The 16077-nt window shown below is 45.6% G+C and overlaps 1 protein-coding gene across 1 annotated transcript in view; it reads left to right on the top strand.

Annotated features, from left to right (window-relative positions):
- The window catches only part of PTCD2 (pentatricopeptide repeat domain 2), a 56185-nt gene that overhangs the window by 8665 nt on the left and 31443 nt on the right, over positions 1-16077 (top strand). The window contains exons 3-4 of the mRNA XM_082274360.1: positions 589-718; positions 5566-5674. Coding sequence (XP_082130486.1) covers positions 589-718; positions 5566-5674 — 239 coding nt within the window. The remainder of the gene's footprint in view (positions 1-588; positions 719-5565; positions 5675-16077) is intronic.

Below are 16077 nucleotides of genomic sequence, written 5' to 3'. Positions count from 1 at the left end.
TTTCGTTTTTTTATTTTTTATTTTTTTAAACATTGAAGTGTATTTATTTATTTTTTTTTAAAATGCGTTTAAAAGACTGCTTCTGTGACCTAATATATTGCAACAACCGCTATTTTTCTTCTCTAAAAAAATATATATTTTATGTTTGGGTGTTCTAAGTAATTTTCTAGCAAAAAATACTGATTTTAACTTAAGCAACAAATGTCAGAAATAGACCTGGTCTTGAAGAAAAAAAGAGGGGCAAAAAACGTGCATGCAGAAACACATCCGGACTGCGTTTCTATTGTGTAAACCCGCTCTAAAAGTGGCACAGTGTGCGCCAAGTTTATGTACCTATCTAGAACTTGTACTTGAATTACAACTGCCGCACACATCTCTGATTGGAGCTGGTGGTCCAAACTTACTGCTGGAGAAAATCTTTCAAGGTAACCTCTTCAGTGGAGATATCCCAAAGCACAGTATTCGGGTCATTAAAATCTCTATTTTTGTATGTTTTTGCTTTTGTATTTGAGTTGATTAGAAATCGAATGTTTATAGTTTGCGTAATTTTTTTTTCTTTTGCACACTGTACCTTGTTGTTTGTTACAGGTGTGTTTCTTGAAACCATTCAAATGAAGCTTCAGAATTCAGAAGCAATTTTAGAGAAAGAATTGAAACCAATGATCTACCTGTGTGAAACCGAGTCTGATGTCCAGCTGGCCAAAAAATGCCTACTCAGGTAAAAAAAAAAAAAAAAAAATGATTTTACAGCCAAGATGATTTTTTTATTTTCATGCAACAACAGCAGAACCAAAATTTTGATAGAACATGTAAAGCAAACCAATTTTGTTCTTGTGTTGCAAGGGAGCAATCTGACGAATACTGACAGGGCTGTTGATAAGGGAGGTAGCACCAGTCCTCCTCCTGTACGGGGCCCAGACCAGCAGGGGAGGGCCTGGGCAGAAGGGGAATTAGATATGGACAGGAGAGGGGGTGATTGGTAAAGCAGGGAGGAGGGGGGGGGGGGCATTTAGAGGCACTGATCTCTTTGGTGTCGCTCTCTGTGCAGCTAAAAGCTGGCTTCTCCTTCTCTCCCTCCCATTGTCTTTCAGTTGCTGCAGGGAGAGACACATTGGGGATCAGTTCCTGTAATTGCCTCCGATTCCCCCCTTCCCTGTCCAGTATTCTATTCCAACCGCTGCCCACTAATAATGATTTTAGTGGTTTTGTTTTTTTTTTGGTTTTTTAATACTGTATATAAAAATATCAGTTTAATACAGGGCTCTACAAAACCCAGGTCTCAATGGCGACTGGAAATCGCGTCCTGGCACCTGGGTTACACGGCAGCAGTGGTTGGGATCCTCCCATGTGGCCCACCTGCAGGTGTACGGACTAGCGTCGGGATGGCCGAATTGAGGCCCCGGCTTTGCGGCCTGCTGGAGTGGGATGCACGCTCCTATGTGAAAACCGGTGCACTCTGGTGGATGGTGCTGTGATGAGCGCAGCTTTTTCTCACTGCCTATCCCCCTCCGACATCATATTCCAAAGTTGTTAGCTGGGCTTGATCAGTGGCCCTTTCCTTACTGCCACTGAGTGGACGGAGAGTGCCACCTGTCAGTGATCATCAGTGCAGCCTCATCAGCAGCGCCTATCAGTGCCCATCAACAGTGTTGCCTGCCAGTGCCACCTCATCATTGCCCATCAGCGCAGCCTCGTCAGTGCCACCTTTCATTTTTTTTTTTTTTTATCACTTGGCACCAGGCGTGAGCAATTCTTATTGCCTGACGCCCCAGACATGTAGTTCTGGGTGCTGGGCAGCGAAATTAAAAAAACTGGCTCCTAACTTTTTTTTGCTGGCTCCTAGATTCTAAGCAAATTTGTCAAGCCCTGGTTTAATATTTTTTTTTTGGGGGGGGAACTGTGATTTATAACAGCAGCCCTGAATACTGATAATTCGGTTCTGAAAGCCTAGGTTCATACTGATGCAGTACGGGATTCGCAGCGATTCCTGTGTGTTTCCTTAATCACAATCTCTTTCCATTCATGTGAACCGCTGCAGGTGTCAATGTTAAGTTTACGAAACTTAACAGTGACACCTGCGAAACAAAAATGGTTCACAAAACGCAGTGCAATTGGCAGAATCGGATTGCTTGGGTGTTCACACCCATATGATCCGATTACAGTGCAGTAAAAAAAAAAGTGCATGCACGCTTCGTGTGGTGCGATTTTGAGCCATACAAAATGAATGGCCTCAAATGGCACTGAAAAGAATGGAATAAATGATTTGAACAGGAATGAGGTGTGATTCCTGTCCCAATCTCATGCGAATTCCCCACACTGCACCAATGTGAACCCAGGCTATTCTCCTTGTTGGGTTTTGCACTTCTTTTTACACTATGGAGAATGCAGGAGGGGGGTTAGCACAGAACACGAAAATGCTATGGTGGTATGACCCTATGAGTAAACAGAAAGATCTTTCATAACGCTAAAGGTCTGGTCGTATTTCTACTTTTTTTTGGAGGACACTGGGTGGGGTTTCTATGCAGAGCTGCAGCAGATTTTGCACCCTGCAGTTTTAGGCTCCATTTACACCTGAGTGCACAGCTGCTGCAGCGCTATTTTTTTTTTTTTTTTTTTGTGGAGCGTTACAATTCATTTGAATGAGCCTCTCTCTGCTCCAAAGAAGCTCATTTACCAAATCTTTGCACAGAGCCAGGAGTGTTTGTGATTGCTTTTTTTGCTGTGGTTGTAGCGCATTTTGTTGCTTGACAATCGCAGCAAAAATTAAGAAATAATGGCATCCCAAACTCGTTGGTGTTTCTGCCTGCAATTTCAGAATCGCAGCAAAATCGCAGCGATTTCTCCTGTGATCCAAATTGCTCAGGTGGAAGTAGAGCCTTAGTAAACCAACTCTACTGTGTTTTAAAGCGTAACCAAACAAGCTAGTTTCATGTGACCTTACTATTTTTGATACTGCTTAACTACCTCCCACCCGCCGTTCTGTGACGTTGCCCCAGTGTCATGTATGATTTTATTTTTTTTTTTAAATTGCCATTACCCCTATTGCCCCGCAAATATGCACGTATGTAAACCGCGGTCGTACCACCCATTTGACATATGTCCGAGAACATCATAGTAGGAGCCATAGTACTAGCACAAGAACTCCTGTTAACTCTAAACAGATAAGCTGCAAAGGCTTTTAAAGCTTTACCCATGGAGATTTTCCTATGGAAAAGTGATGCACACAGTTTTAAGGCTTACCATATTGTGTCTATGTACCCGATACTAAAATAATAAATAAATAGTGCAGCGCAATATAAAGTGCTACAATGGGGTGAGTATGTAAATGTGCTATAAATAAAATCAGCAATAATCACAGAATATATAATCAACCTATGTAAGAAGTAAAAAATACAGTGATAATCAACATATAAATACAAATCTGTGAAACTAAACTATTGTGAAGATCTATTGTAAACAATATCCACTCTGTAAATGCATTTTATAAAGTGCAGAGCGTGCAAATGTGATCCACAAAACAATTAGAAATATTATAAAATGAGTTATTATAACAATAGTGAAAACGGAATATTACACAACATCCACTTATTAAAAGTGATTAAAAGGTGCTAGTGATGTTTTCCCGTGGTAAGCGAGTATTGCACTTTCCGGATAAACACTATATAAAGTCCACTATTTTGTGATATAGCAGTAAATCCAATGATGTCCTCCTAGTGAAACTTCACCGCGACACCCTGACACCCTATGTGCTTGGGTTCCCTCCTCAGTTCCTGCGACCTAGTGATTAAGCATAGGTCTAACAGTGCAATCTGCCCTTAGGGCCACCTTTCCCAGAGTCACGGATGGTCAGTTAGCCCCTCAGAAGTGCGTCATCCACTGGACAACTTCCCTCATGACAATCAGTCGGTTTGGCATAGAAAAAAAGGGGGGGACTCCAATAGTGCTTATATCTCTTTAAATGTTTGAGACAAAAGAACTGGTTCTCACATTTAAGAGATGCTATAGTGTACCAAGCATGTAACAACCTTTGGCAAGCATGTGTGATGGCAATAGGGTAGGAGTGGGGAATCTGTATAAACTGCTCCTTTGCTTCCTGGTCTCAGCAGAGTGCACAGAGCACCGTCCCGGCCCCTCCCCTACGCATGGTGACACAGGGTCACGTGTTTTCCTCAGGGGTTATTCCAACCCTTGAATTCATTTTTAGGTCTCGGGGGAACCCCTGCAAAAAGTAATCTGGGATCAGTGGGAAAAATCCCCCTGCATTGGTGGCCAGTAGAAAGAATTAAAGGGTTACTAAACCCAGGACCCTGCATTCACTATATCTGGTCTCCCACAGTACACAGAACATGGAAGTGCAGCTATTTTAGTAAATATAAACTGTTAAATACCTTTTCTCATCAGCAGTATATAGCAGTCTTGTGACTTCTATCAGTGTCCGGCAGATTACTGGTTAAAGCCTGTAGGAGGAGTTTTAATTCTCTTCTGTCTGTCCTATGAGGCTGCAGGACCCCTGACTCTTTGTCTGGACAGTGCTGATTGGCCCTGCGCTAATCATATGCACCCTCCCAAAAAAAAAAAAAAACTCTAGCAATACACACCAAACTGAGCATGTGCAGAGTAACTTCAAGGCTCTGTACTATCTGCAGATTGATTGGAGACAGTAAAATAAGGGGAGGGTCAATTAATACGGGATCAAACCACTTTTTTACACAATATGGATGATTAACCCCTTGGGTTCCACAGTGAGTATACAAGCATTCTTTACTGCATATACAGACTGGTTCTACTGTTGTGGGTTTAGTAACACTACATCCTTACAGTGGTGATCACAATGCCACAGACCACAAAATGTTCATTGGTGTCATTCCATGGGTTCTGCCATGTGGCATTGGACTTTGGAAACATGAAGGCACCATAAGATGGAAGGTCAACCAGCCACAGCTCAAGAAACCCATAACCACCTTTGGAGGAGCATTGGTTGAGAATCCCTTGTCTACACAATTACTTTGTTTAAAAAGTAGACCGGCTACTGTGTTTTTTTTTTTTTTTTTTTTTTTTTTTTGCCCCTGTAAGGAATTATCAATTCAAGAGCCTGTTTTATCTTGTTAAGGCCTCTTTCACACAGAGCAGATCGTATTGCGATCCGCTCCGGCACTTTTTTTTTTACGGACACGGATGACACTTGTGTCATCTGGTCCGTATGTCCGCATATCATCCCATCCATTTGCGGATGATATACGGACATAATGTATGTCTATGGGCATTGCGGATGTCAGCGGATGACACCGCTGACATCCGATTTTGCGTCCTTTCCGTTTCCTAAACGGAAGAAAAATAGGGTTCTGTTCCGTTCCAAAAAAAATGGAACAGAACTGAAAGGACGCAAATCGGATGTCAGCGGATGGTCATCCGCTGACATCCGCAATCCCATTGACATGCATTATGTCCGTATATCACCCACAAACGGATGGGGTGATATACGGACATACGTTCCGCCCATGTGAAAGAGGCCTTACTGAGTTTTCCTGAAGCATTCTAATCTGTGATTTGTCATTTGTTATACAGGTATTATGAAGAAGCAGAGACTGTCGAGTACAAGTTTGGACCTCTCTTCCTTCGGTTGTGTTATCTGTTAGATCTGGTAGATACAGCTTTTGAACTATTGATGGACAAGGTAAATGTTATACCGAACAAATAAAGAAATTGAACAGTGTAATGGTGCCCATGCAGTTCTTATATTCACCTTTTTAGAATAAGTGTACAAGATCTGGTTTAGATTAAATAATGTTGACCATGTGTTCATGGGAAAAGTGAACTGCTTTCCAGCTGATGAGACACTACAAGCCACATAATGACCTGGCAGCAAGATCTGTACTAACTTTTCCTAGCCCTCTAATTTCACAACAGTCATACAGTATCTCACAAAAGTGAGTACACCCCTCACATTTGAAAATATTTTATTATATCTTTTCATGTGACAACACTGAAGAAATGACACGTTGCTACAATGTAAAGTAGTGAGTGTACAGCTTGTATAACAGTGTACATTTGCTGTCCCCTCAAAATAACTCAACACACAGACATTAATGTCTAAACCGCTGGCAACAAAAGTGAGTACACTCCTAAGTTAAAGTGTCAATATTTTGTGTGGCCACCATTCTTTTCCAGCACTGCCTTAACCCTCTTGGGCATGGAGTTCACCAGAGCTTCATAGGTTGCCACTGGAGCCCTCTTCCACTCCTCCATGATGACATCACGGAGCTGGTGGATGTTAGAGACCTTGCGCCCCTCCATCTTCCATTTGAAAATGCCCCACAGATGCTCAGTAGGGTTTAGGTCTGGAGACATGCTTGACCAGTCCATCACCTTTACCGTCAGCTTCTTTAGCAAGGGAGTGGTGATCTTGGAGGTGCCCTGCAGCGCCGTCTCCGAAGGGAGGGGATCATGCTCGGCTTCAGTATGTCACAGTACACGTTGGCATTCATGGTTCCCTCAATAAACTGTAGCTTCCCAGTGCCGACAGCACTCATGCAGCCCCAGACCATGACACTCCTCCCACCACCATGCTTGACTGTAGGCAAGACACACTTGTCTTTGTACTCCCCACCTGGTTGCTGTCACACATGCTTGACACCATCTGAGCCAAATAAGTTTATCTTGGTCTCATCAGACCACAGGACATGGTTCCAATAATCCATGTCCTTAGTCTGCTTGTCCTCTGCAAACTGTTTGCAGGCTTTCTTGTGCATCATATTTAGAACAGGCTTCCTTCTGGGATGACGGCCATGCAGACCAATTTGATGCAGTGTGCAGTGTATGGTTTGAGCACTGACAGGCTAACCCCACCCCTTCAACCTCTGCAGCAATGCTGGCAGCACTCATACGTCTATTTCCCAAAGACAACCTCTGGATATGACACTGAGCACGTGCGCTCAACTTCTTTGATCGACCATGGCGAGGCCTTTTCTGAGTTGAACCTGTCCTGTTAAACCGCTATATGGTCTTGGCCACTGTGCTGCAGCTCAGTTTCAGGGTCTTGGCAGTCTTCTTTTATCCTAGGCCATCTTTATGTAGGCCAATAATTATTTTTTAAGATCCTCAGAGAGTTCTTTGCCATGAGGTGCCATGTTGAACTTCCAGTGACCAGTATGAGAGAGTGAGAGTGATGACACCAAATTTAACACACCTGCTCCCCATTCACACCTGAGAGCTGTAATACGAATGAGTCGCATAACACCAGGGAGGGAAAATGGCTAATTGGGCCCAATGTAAACATTTTCACTTAGGGGTGTACTCACTTTTGTTACCATCGGTTTAGACATTAATGACTGTGTGTGTTATTTTGAGGGGGACAGCAAATGTACACTGTTATACAAACTGTACATTCAATAATTTACATTGTAGCAAAGTGTCATTTCTTCAACACTGAAGAAATGAAACTTTGCTACAATGTAAAGTATTGAATGTACAGTTTGTATAACAGTGTACATTTGCTGTCCCCCTCAAAATAACACAACACAACATGAAAAGATATAATAAAATATTTACAAAAATGTGAGGGGTGTACTCACTTTTGTGAGATACTGTATGTAAGCTGGCCATCACAGAATTGTATATTCTAGTATAAAACATTATCTTGTGGTGTGGCACTTTGTGTCAATGCTATAAATATTCACTGATAAGCATACAGTACATAGACATTGTAAAGAGCAATTTTGGCAGAAAGTAAATGGCCAATCATTGCAAAACTAATGGAATCTGGGAAACATTGGATATGTGCTCAAGTCGGAGGCCACTTGGCTTAAAGCTGAACTTCATGAATATACTGTATGAAAGATACAAATAAATGCAGCCCTTTATTAATAAAAGAATTCTCCTTTAACTGACTAAAATCCAGTCTCCTTCCCTTGTGTAGGGAGCTGTATAAAAAATCTCAGGTGTCCAGCAATGCAAATCATATTTTAGCTAAAACAGATCACATATGTATTCTTGTTTACCTGGAGTCATGTGTAATCAGTTCCTACCATTATTAGGCACTTTTGGTCCATATACAGCTAGATGAGACTGCAGATTCTGGTCTCAGGGCATTTTGTTGTCTGTGTAAAAGAAAATAAATCATTTTTAAAATGGCTTGGACTGAGAATTCCTGCCCTGGATATTCATTTGTCTGGTTGTTGCAGATCTTTAGATTACATACAGAAATTTTTAAGCAAAAAATGAAAGCAGTGTTCAACCCAAAGCAACCATTTTATTATAGTGCAGCTTACCAATTCTTAGATATATTGGCTGCATTTGTTTTTGTTTTCAGCCTTTTTGTATTTTTACCTGGTGATCCAGCCTGCTGTCCTGCAGATGTAGCAGTTAGTTTAGAGACAAACCATTTACAGGGGTGCCCAGCTTTTACATTTATTTGTGTAAAACCTTTATCCCAAAAGGATAAAACTGTTTGCTGTAACTGCTTTAAAAGCCAGGGTTTAGCTTTCATTTGTTAGTGTATTTAAATGCTGCTGTCCAAAGGTAAGCCTCTTCTTCCAGAGTGAAGGCACTTTAATACAGGAAGTGTGTTACTGAGCAGATAAGCAGGTGAAAATGGAGGGGAAAAGCTGAAAAAAAAGAGATAATGCAGCCACCACATCTTATAGTTGGTAAGCTGCAATATATTGCATTCTAGGTTTTGGATTTAAAGGATAAGTTCACCTTCCTTAGACCCGATTTTAGGGTGGAACATGTAACATTTTTCTAGTGCTGCAGCCACCGCCCGCTGCCCCCACTCCCTGTGGCAGTAGTATAGGAAGAAGTTCCCCATACTAGCTGCCACTTTTTGAAAAACCGTGTGGGTGTGCGGGGCTCCGTCCACACGACTGGGTAATTTAAACACACATCTCTGTGTGTCTGAATGAACTACAAGCCTCGACATCCTTAGTGGCTGCCAGCTTGTAGTTCTTAATGAAGTGCCATTTTAGTTCATTGAGTTTTAGTGTCGGGGAGTATCAGCTTACACATACTCTGACAGTGTGCAGGAGACCTGCATGGCATCAGCCATCTGCTGAAGACTGGTGCAATGCTTTTCAGGCTCATGCAACAAAAAGTAATAAATGCACATTTCTCTTTCGTTCATTGACAGACACAGCTCCTGATCTTTTTAATCATTGGGTAATACTGCCCCCTACAGGAGTAGGACACTAGGCAGAATAAAAAGTCTGGCTTTGCCTATGGGCAGTCCCAGGGATTATACTCCCTCTCTGCTATAGGTACTAAGTTTTTTTTTTTTTTTTTCTGCCTGGTCAGGAATAAGGACCTAGTTCCTTGCTGGGATCTCTGGTGCTGGCAATTTTTTTCCTTTTTAGAAATTTTTCTCCTGGTTTTTTCCTGCGAGATCTACAATCAACTGCCGGACTGGGCAACAGGCTGGATAGTCTAGATCCAGTGGTCACCACAGTCTGGCCAGCGAGTGCACGCAGACCTCCGCTCCGCTGTAGGTTAGCCGCGACATAGCCCCACCGGACGGGGGCTGGCCTGCGAATTAAACGGCTCGCAAGGTTGCATAAGAACAGGTCTCGGCCCGAGTCGCAGCGTTCCTCCTGGCCGACAGCCCCTCATTTCAAAGGAGAGAAGGTTCTGTTTTGAGCCGTGTGTGCCTGGTTCCTGGTATGGTAAGTAACTGTCCTCCCTCTCCCCCCTGATGGGTTTTGGGGTGGATGTGGGCCCCTCCATGGGACAGACCCCCTGGGTTCCTCAGCTTCCTGTTAGGCACCCCCTTCATTGGTCTGGTGGTCCCTGTGGGCCATCCCGCACCCCACCCCCACTCTTCCACTTACACTGGGGCTGTGGGGTGGCCTGGTTCACCTCCTGGGGTGGGGGCAGGGTGATGTGCTGGCGATTGGGGTGCCCCGCCGGCGACCGCGCGATCGGCTGGGGGGGGGGTGCACTGTACCTGCCAGGGGCCCCCTTCCTGCCTGTGTCATTTTCTGAGGCCTAGGGATCCCCCCTGGTGCTTTGTGATTTTCTTGTAGCCTGTGTGCTCAATGCACGGCGGCCATGTTTGTGTGGTTCAGTACCCATTTAGCAGTGGTTTACCATTGAAACTAGCGGCGGCCATGAAAATGGAGCCCTGTGGGTGGCAATTTTGGCGGTGGGAGCCCCTCCTCATCACCTGGTGCTGACTTCTGGATTTTTCCACTTCCTGATCGCTGCACGTGGAGTGCAGTTTATACTGGTGGCTGCAGGTGCTTGTTTCTGCTGGGTGGTGAGTCTGGTGGGGTCCTCTCCCTTTCTGCTGAGGATTGATTAGGTTCTCTTTTACTGGCGACCGGGTGGTGCTGCCGGAGTTGTGGGGGGTGACCCTTAGCAGTGGTGTGTGGGTTTTTTTTTTTTGTGGATTCCCCCTATTGACTCATGGAGTCCTTGGAGCACATCAGGGGCTGCGGGGCTCTCCGGGTCCCAACCATCCATCGATGCACTGACTGAGGTCCTGGAGTCCTTTGTGTCCCGGGCGATGAGCTAGCAAAATCGTCCCCTGCCTCATCTGTCTCCTCAGAGCCTAAATCTGATTCTGCTGCCGTGGACGTGGGTCACTCTGCTGGGTCTGAGCCCTGAGTTCTAAGATAGTGAGGATGATTCCTCCACTCCTGTAGCCACGCATTAAAAGGCACTGGTGGATGCACTGATTGATTGTATCTGTGCGTGAGACCTTAAAAATGGAGGACGCAGCTGAAGCTGCGACAGAGGCATTGGTTCCCTTTGGCACTCACAAGCCATCCAGAGCGGCAAAGGGGTTTCCTTTACCCTCCTATTTTGACAGGATTGTCGCAAAAGTGTGGAAATTACCAAAACGTCCTCTTGTGGTCCCTAAGCAATTCGCTATGCGGTACCCCTATGAGAAGTCCCTTCTTAAGAAGTGGACTGTTCCAACGGCGGTGGGCCCTCCAGTCTCCAGATTGAACAAGGCAGCCATGGTTCCGGTTGAAGAGGACCCGGATGATTGAAGACAGAGGCTGTGGCCCGCAAAATGCAAATTGGGGCTGGTTCGGCACTGAGGCCCGTATTTACCATTGTCCTGGTGTTGCAAACTCTGACCAAGTTAACTAAGCTTTTACGCCGTGACCTGGAGGGGGAGCAACTCCCCCTGCCTTTGCTGAGCTGGCAGACCAGTTGGTTCAGGGGCTGCAGTTTATCTGTGATGCCTCTTTGGATGCGGTTCCCCTAGTCACTAGGCTCTCTGTTTCAGCAGTGGTCCTTCAGCGTATTTTTCAGCTCGAATGCTGGTCTGCGGACCAGACTTCTAAAAAAGCATTGACTGATCTTCCTTTTCAAGGAGATAGCCTGTTTGGAGCTACCCTAGATGACATCATTAAGGGTCTCACAGAGGGGAAAAAGTACTTTTCTTCTGCAGGCTAGTAAGGGCAAGGACCTCGTCGTAGACGTGGGCCATCCTTCTCGGCTCATAAGAAGTTTTTTGTCCCCTCAGGGGCTACTGACAAGGGATCAAAGCCTTTCAGGGCCTCCTCTGGTGGATCAAAGAGAACTTGGTCTGGCAAGGCAGACAAGGCTCCATCAGCATTAATGTGCTCCCTCACCCATATCGGGGTGGGGGGGACGTCTTCGCTTGTTTCTGGACCCGTGGACTTCCCTGGTACAAGGCAAGTGGGTACACAAAGTCATAGATCCGGCTACACAATCGAGTTTCATTCTTACCCTCCGGAAAGGTTCTTTCCTTCCAACTTGCACCTGTCCCCGGACCACTTACAGGATCTTTGTGGGGCGATGCAAGACCGGTTACTTCAAGGGGTGAATGTCCCGGTTCTGATATCGGAACGTTTTCAGGGGTTTTACTCAAACCTGTTTACAGTTCCCAGGAAGGAAGGCAAGGTGCATCCAATTCTTGACCTCAAGGCGCTGAACTGCTTTGTACGGGTGCAGAAGTTCAGAATGAATATTCCCCCTGCATCAGGGGGCAATTTTTTTGCCTCTATCGACATCAAGATCTCGGTTCCTCAGGTCTTCACAAAAGTCTTAGCCCAAATGCTAGCATTGTTACGCCGATGGGGGATCGCAGTAGGGGGCTACTTGGACAACCTCCTTCTGCGAGCATAGTCGCCTACTGCTCTGGTGGAAAACCTGGTAATCACCATACGAACTCTGAGGGAGTTCGGCTGGATTCTGAATTTTCAGAAGTCTGCTCTGGTTCCGTCCACAAAGCTCGACTATCTGGGCCTGACTCTGGACTTGGCCTTAGCCAGAGTGTTCCTTCCTCTGGACAAACTCCAGAAACTGCAGCCTGCAATTTGTCTCCTGCTGTCAAGCAGATGGTCATCCCCCCCCCGGACTTGCATGCGGGTGCTGGGCCTGATGGTGTCTACCTTTGAGGCGGTTCCGTTTGCACAGTTCCATACAAGGTCCCTGCAAAGGGAGATTCTGTGCAAATGGACAAGAATCTGCAGTCTCTGGACAATCCGAGTCCCTGATATGGTGGCTTTGTTCTCCGGCGCTTCGGCTGGGCAAATTCTTCTTCCCCTAGTATTGGACGGTGGTCACCACGGATGCCAACCTGTCCTGGTGGGGAGGCATCCTCTGCAAAAATTTTGATCAGGGGGTCTGGACACTGAAGAGTCCAGACTACCAATCAATGTCTTGGAACTCCAAGTGATCAGACTGTGCCTGGAACATCGGGACTGATCGACTTCAGGGATGTCCAGTACGCATTCAATCTGACAATGCCACGGTTGTGGCTTGTCAATCACCAGGGGGAGCAAAAGAAGTGTCCTGGTGGCTCTAGGGGTAGCCGGCATTCTAAAGTGGCCAGAATGTTTCATTCCAGTCCTAACCGCAGTACACATTCCCGGGCTGGCAGGTGTTGGACCAGGGGGAGTGGTCCCTTCATCCAAAGGTGTTTCATTAGTTGTGTCTCTGGTGGGGAATCCCCCAGGTGGATCTGTTGGCGTCTCAGCTCAACAGAAAGCTGCAGACGTTTGTGGCTCGGTCACAGAATCCTCTGGCGGACGCCACATATGTTCTGGTGGCCCTTTTGGGTCAGTATCATCTGATTTACGCCTTCCCTCTCCTCAACCTTCTGCGAAGACTTCTAAGCAGGATCGAGGCAGAAAGGATTCCGGTCATCTTAGTGGCCCGGACTGGCCTCGCCGGGCTTGGTACGCCGATCAGGTGCGGCTGGTTGCCGACATTCCTTGGAAGCTTCCTCTCAGGGAGGATCTGCTATCCCAAGGGCCAATCTATCATCCTGCTTTACAGTTGCTGGCTTTGACGGCTTGGCTATAAGTGCCAGATGATGGCTAGAGATTTGTCTGAGTCTGTGATTCCAATGCTCTTAAAAGCTAGGAAATATACTTCTAGGAAGATCTACCATTGTACGTGGAAGATGTACATCATGTGGCGTGAGTCTCTTGGGGTTCATCCTCGCTTTTTTTCAGTGGCTCAGATCTTGACTTTTCTTCAGCTGGGGAGTTGAGCAGAAACTGGCCTTGAGTACTATCAAAGGCCAGGTGTCGCCTTGGCGGTCTTCTTTTAACGGCCCTTGGCCACACACTCCATGGTACGTACTCTTCTTCAGGGAGTTCGCCATTTGGCTCCTTCAGTGCGGTCTCTGTTACTGCCTTGGGACCTCAATTTGGTGCTCAGTCCTCCAGAAGCCTCCTTTTTTGAGAATCTTCAGGAGATTCGGAATTGGTGTTATCCTGTCGTTCACCTTACTTGGTGGTTTTTCGCCCCTGTCTGTCATTCCTTCCAAAGATTGTCTCTGATTTTCATTTGAATGAAGACATGGTGTTGCCTTACCTGTGTCCCAGGCAAAAACATCCGAAGGAAATTGCTCTGGATGTGGTCCGGGCGATTAGGGTGTACTTGGCAGCTACGGAGTCTTTTAGGAAGTCAGATTCCCTATGGGCCTCGGCAGGGGTTGTCTGCTTCCCCTCCGACCATTTCCAGATGGATCAGACAGACGGTGATTCAGGCTTATTCTATCAGGGGTCAGTTTCCTCCTTTCCCTGTCAAGGCGCACTCTACTCGGGCGCTCAGTGCCTCCCTGGGCCTTCCGTCATCAGGCATCAGTGATGCAGGTTTGCAAGGCGGCCACCTGGTCGTTGATGCACACTTTCACAAAGTTCTATAAAGTGGACGTGTTGGCATCTGCGGATGCTTCTTTTGGCCGCAAGGTTTTGCAGGCTGCTGTTTAGAGGACCTGGTCCTCTTTGAAGGTGTATTTATTTTTTCAGGCAGGCTCCAGTTGTTTTGGTTGAGCTCCTGTTTACCTGTTTAGCTGTACTGTAGTTTAGCCTTGGGAATTTCTTTTTCACTGTTCCCACCCCTCATGCTTAGCCTTGCTTTGGGACGTCCCAATGGTTAAGCAGATCAGGAGCTGTGTCTGTCAATGAACGAAAGAGCAAATAGGATTTTTGACTTACCGTAAAATACATTTCTCTGATGCTCATTGACGGACACCGCGCCCACCCCTCTGTGGAGTTGTAATTCTTCTGTCACTGCTTTAAAAAAAAAAAAAAAAAAAACCTGCGTACCTATGGCAAAGAGGGAGTATACCCCCTGGGACTGCCCATAGGCGTAGCCAGACATTTTTTCTGCCTGGTGTTTTACTCCCTACTCCTGTAGTGGGCAGTGTAACCCAATGATTAAGAAGATCAGGAGCTGTGTCCATCAACGAATGAAAGAGAAATGTGCATTTAATACTTTTTGTTGCATGGGCTTGAAAAGCATTGCACCAGTGATCAGCAGATGGCTGATGCTATGCAGGTCTCCTGCACACTGTCAGAGAATGTGTAAGCTGATACTTCCCTAAGAGAAATGGATTTAACCGTAAGTCAAAAATCCCTTTTTTTTTTTTTTTTTTTCCCCTCTGCAAAAAAATGTGCATTTATTATTTTATTTAAGTGAACTTATCCTATAATATGGCCTTAATGAGCATGTTGATGTGGGGAAGGGGGGCAGGGGAGACAAATTAACAGGAGAATAAACTAAAGCTTAAAGACCACAAAGGCATAGTATGCATCGCATACTAGCTCATTAGGTAATACTTACCTTAGAATGAAGCTGTTCCAGCGGCGTCCACACACTGCTGACATTTTTCATGGAGTTTCTTCCAGGTTCGCGGGTTCCGACGCTGTGATTGGCCAGAGCCGCAATGACGTCTCTCCCACGCATGGGCGTGGGAGCCGCCGTTTACGGCAAGGGGCTCGGAAGGAATGACACCCGTGGCCGTTCCTTCAGAGCGTATGCGCCAGCGATGTCACTGCTCCATTTCATGTAAATATCTCCTAAACTGTGCATGTTTAGGATATGTTTATAATACCTATAAATGTTTGCAGAGGAAGATTAAGAGATGCCAAAGAAACATGTCAGCTGCCTCAGCTGTGTCTGGGCGACCATGTCGGGGCTTCGTTCTAAGGTAAGTACATATTAGCACATTATGCCATCGTCCTGCAGGTTTTTTTTTTTTTTTTTTTTTTTCTTTGTTTTTTTTGGGGATACAACCACTTTAATGCTCACTGGGCATTTAGCCTCAATGCATGAGACTCAGATGTTTTGGTGAGGGAGGAAGGCACAAGTTCACCGTCCAGCCCCGCTGTCTGCACCCTGTAAAACTGAGAGGGTGAATGCTTCTGCAGCTGGATGGGGCTGTATAATGCACCGAGCAATATTCGTGTTTATGGCAGTATGTGCCCCAGGGGTGAATGTTCAGAACGTAGACTGCTTGTGTTCCAGCCATTCATCCCTGGGTACATACTGCCCCAATTGGTAAATACTGCTCAGTGCACCAATCAGACTCTCATAAAGTTTTCCTGGCTGCTGGCAGCGGGGCTAGACAGTTCACCTATGCCATGAGCCTGCACCAAAATGCATGCAGCTTTCAATGTATTTTATTCATTCTTATCTGTATCTTGTTTTAGCTTACACCATATAGTACTATTTAAAGTGTTTATTATCTAGTATGCACAGACTTTGAAACTTTTAAAGGATTGCCTTAAAATTGTACTGTGTGACAATCTACCTTCAGCCATTCCACAGGAGGCTAACTTTAGTCCAACTTACCTTCCCTGAATGATAATTCCT

This window comes from Pelophylax lessonae (assembly GCF_965119305.1).
Source record: "Pelophylax lessonae genome assembly, chromosome: 1".
NCBI classification, from domain to species: domain Eukaryota; kingdom Metazoa; phylum Chordata; class Amphibia; order Anura; family Ranidae; genus Pelophylax; species Pelophylax lessonae.
Note: the sequence above shows the minus strand (reverse complement) of the source record. Positions and strands in the feature narration are given on the sequence as shown.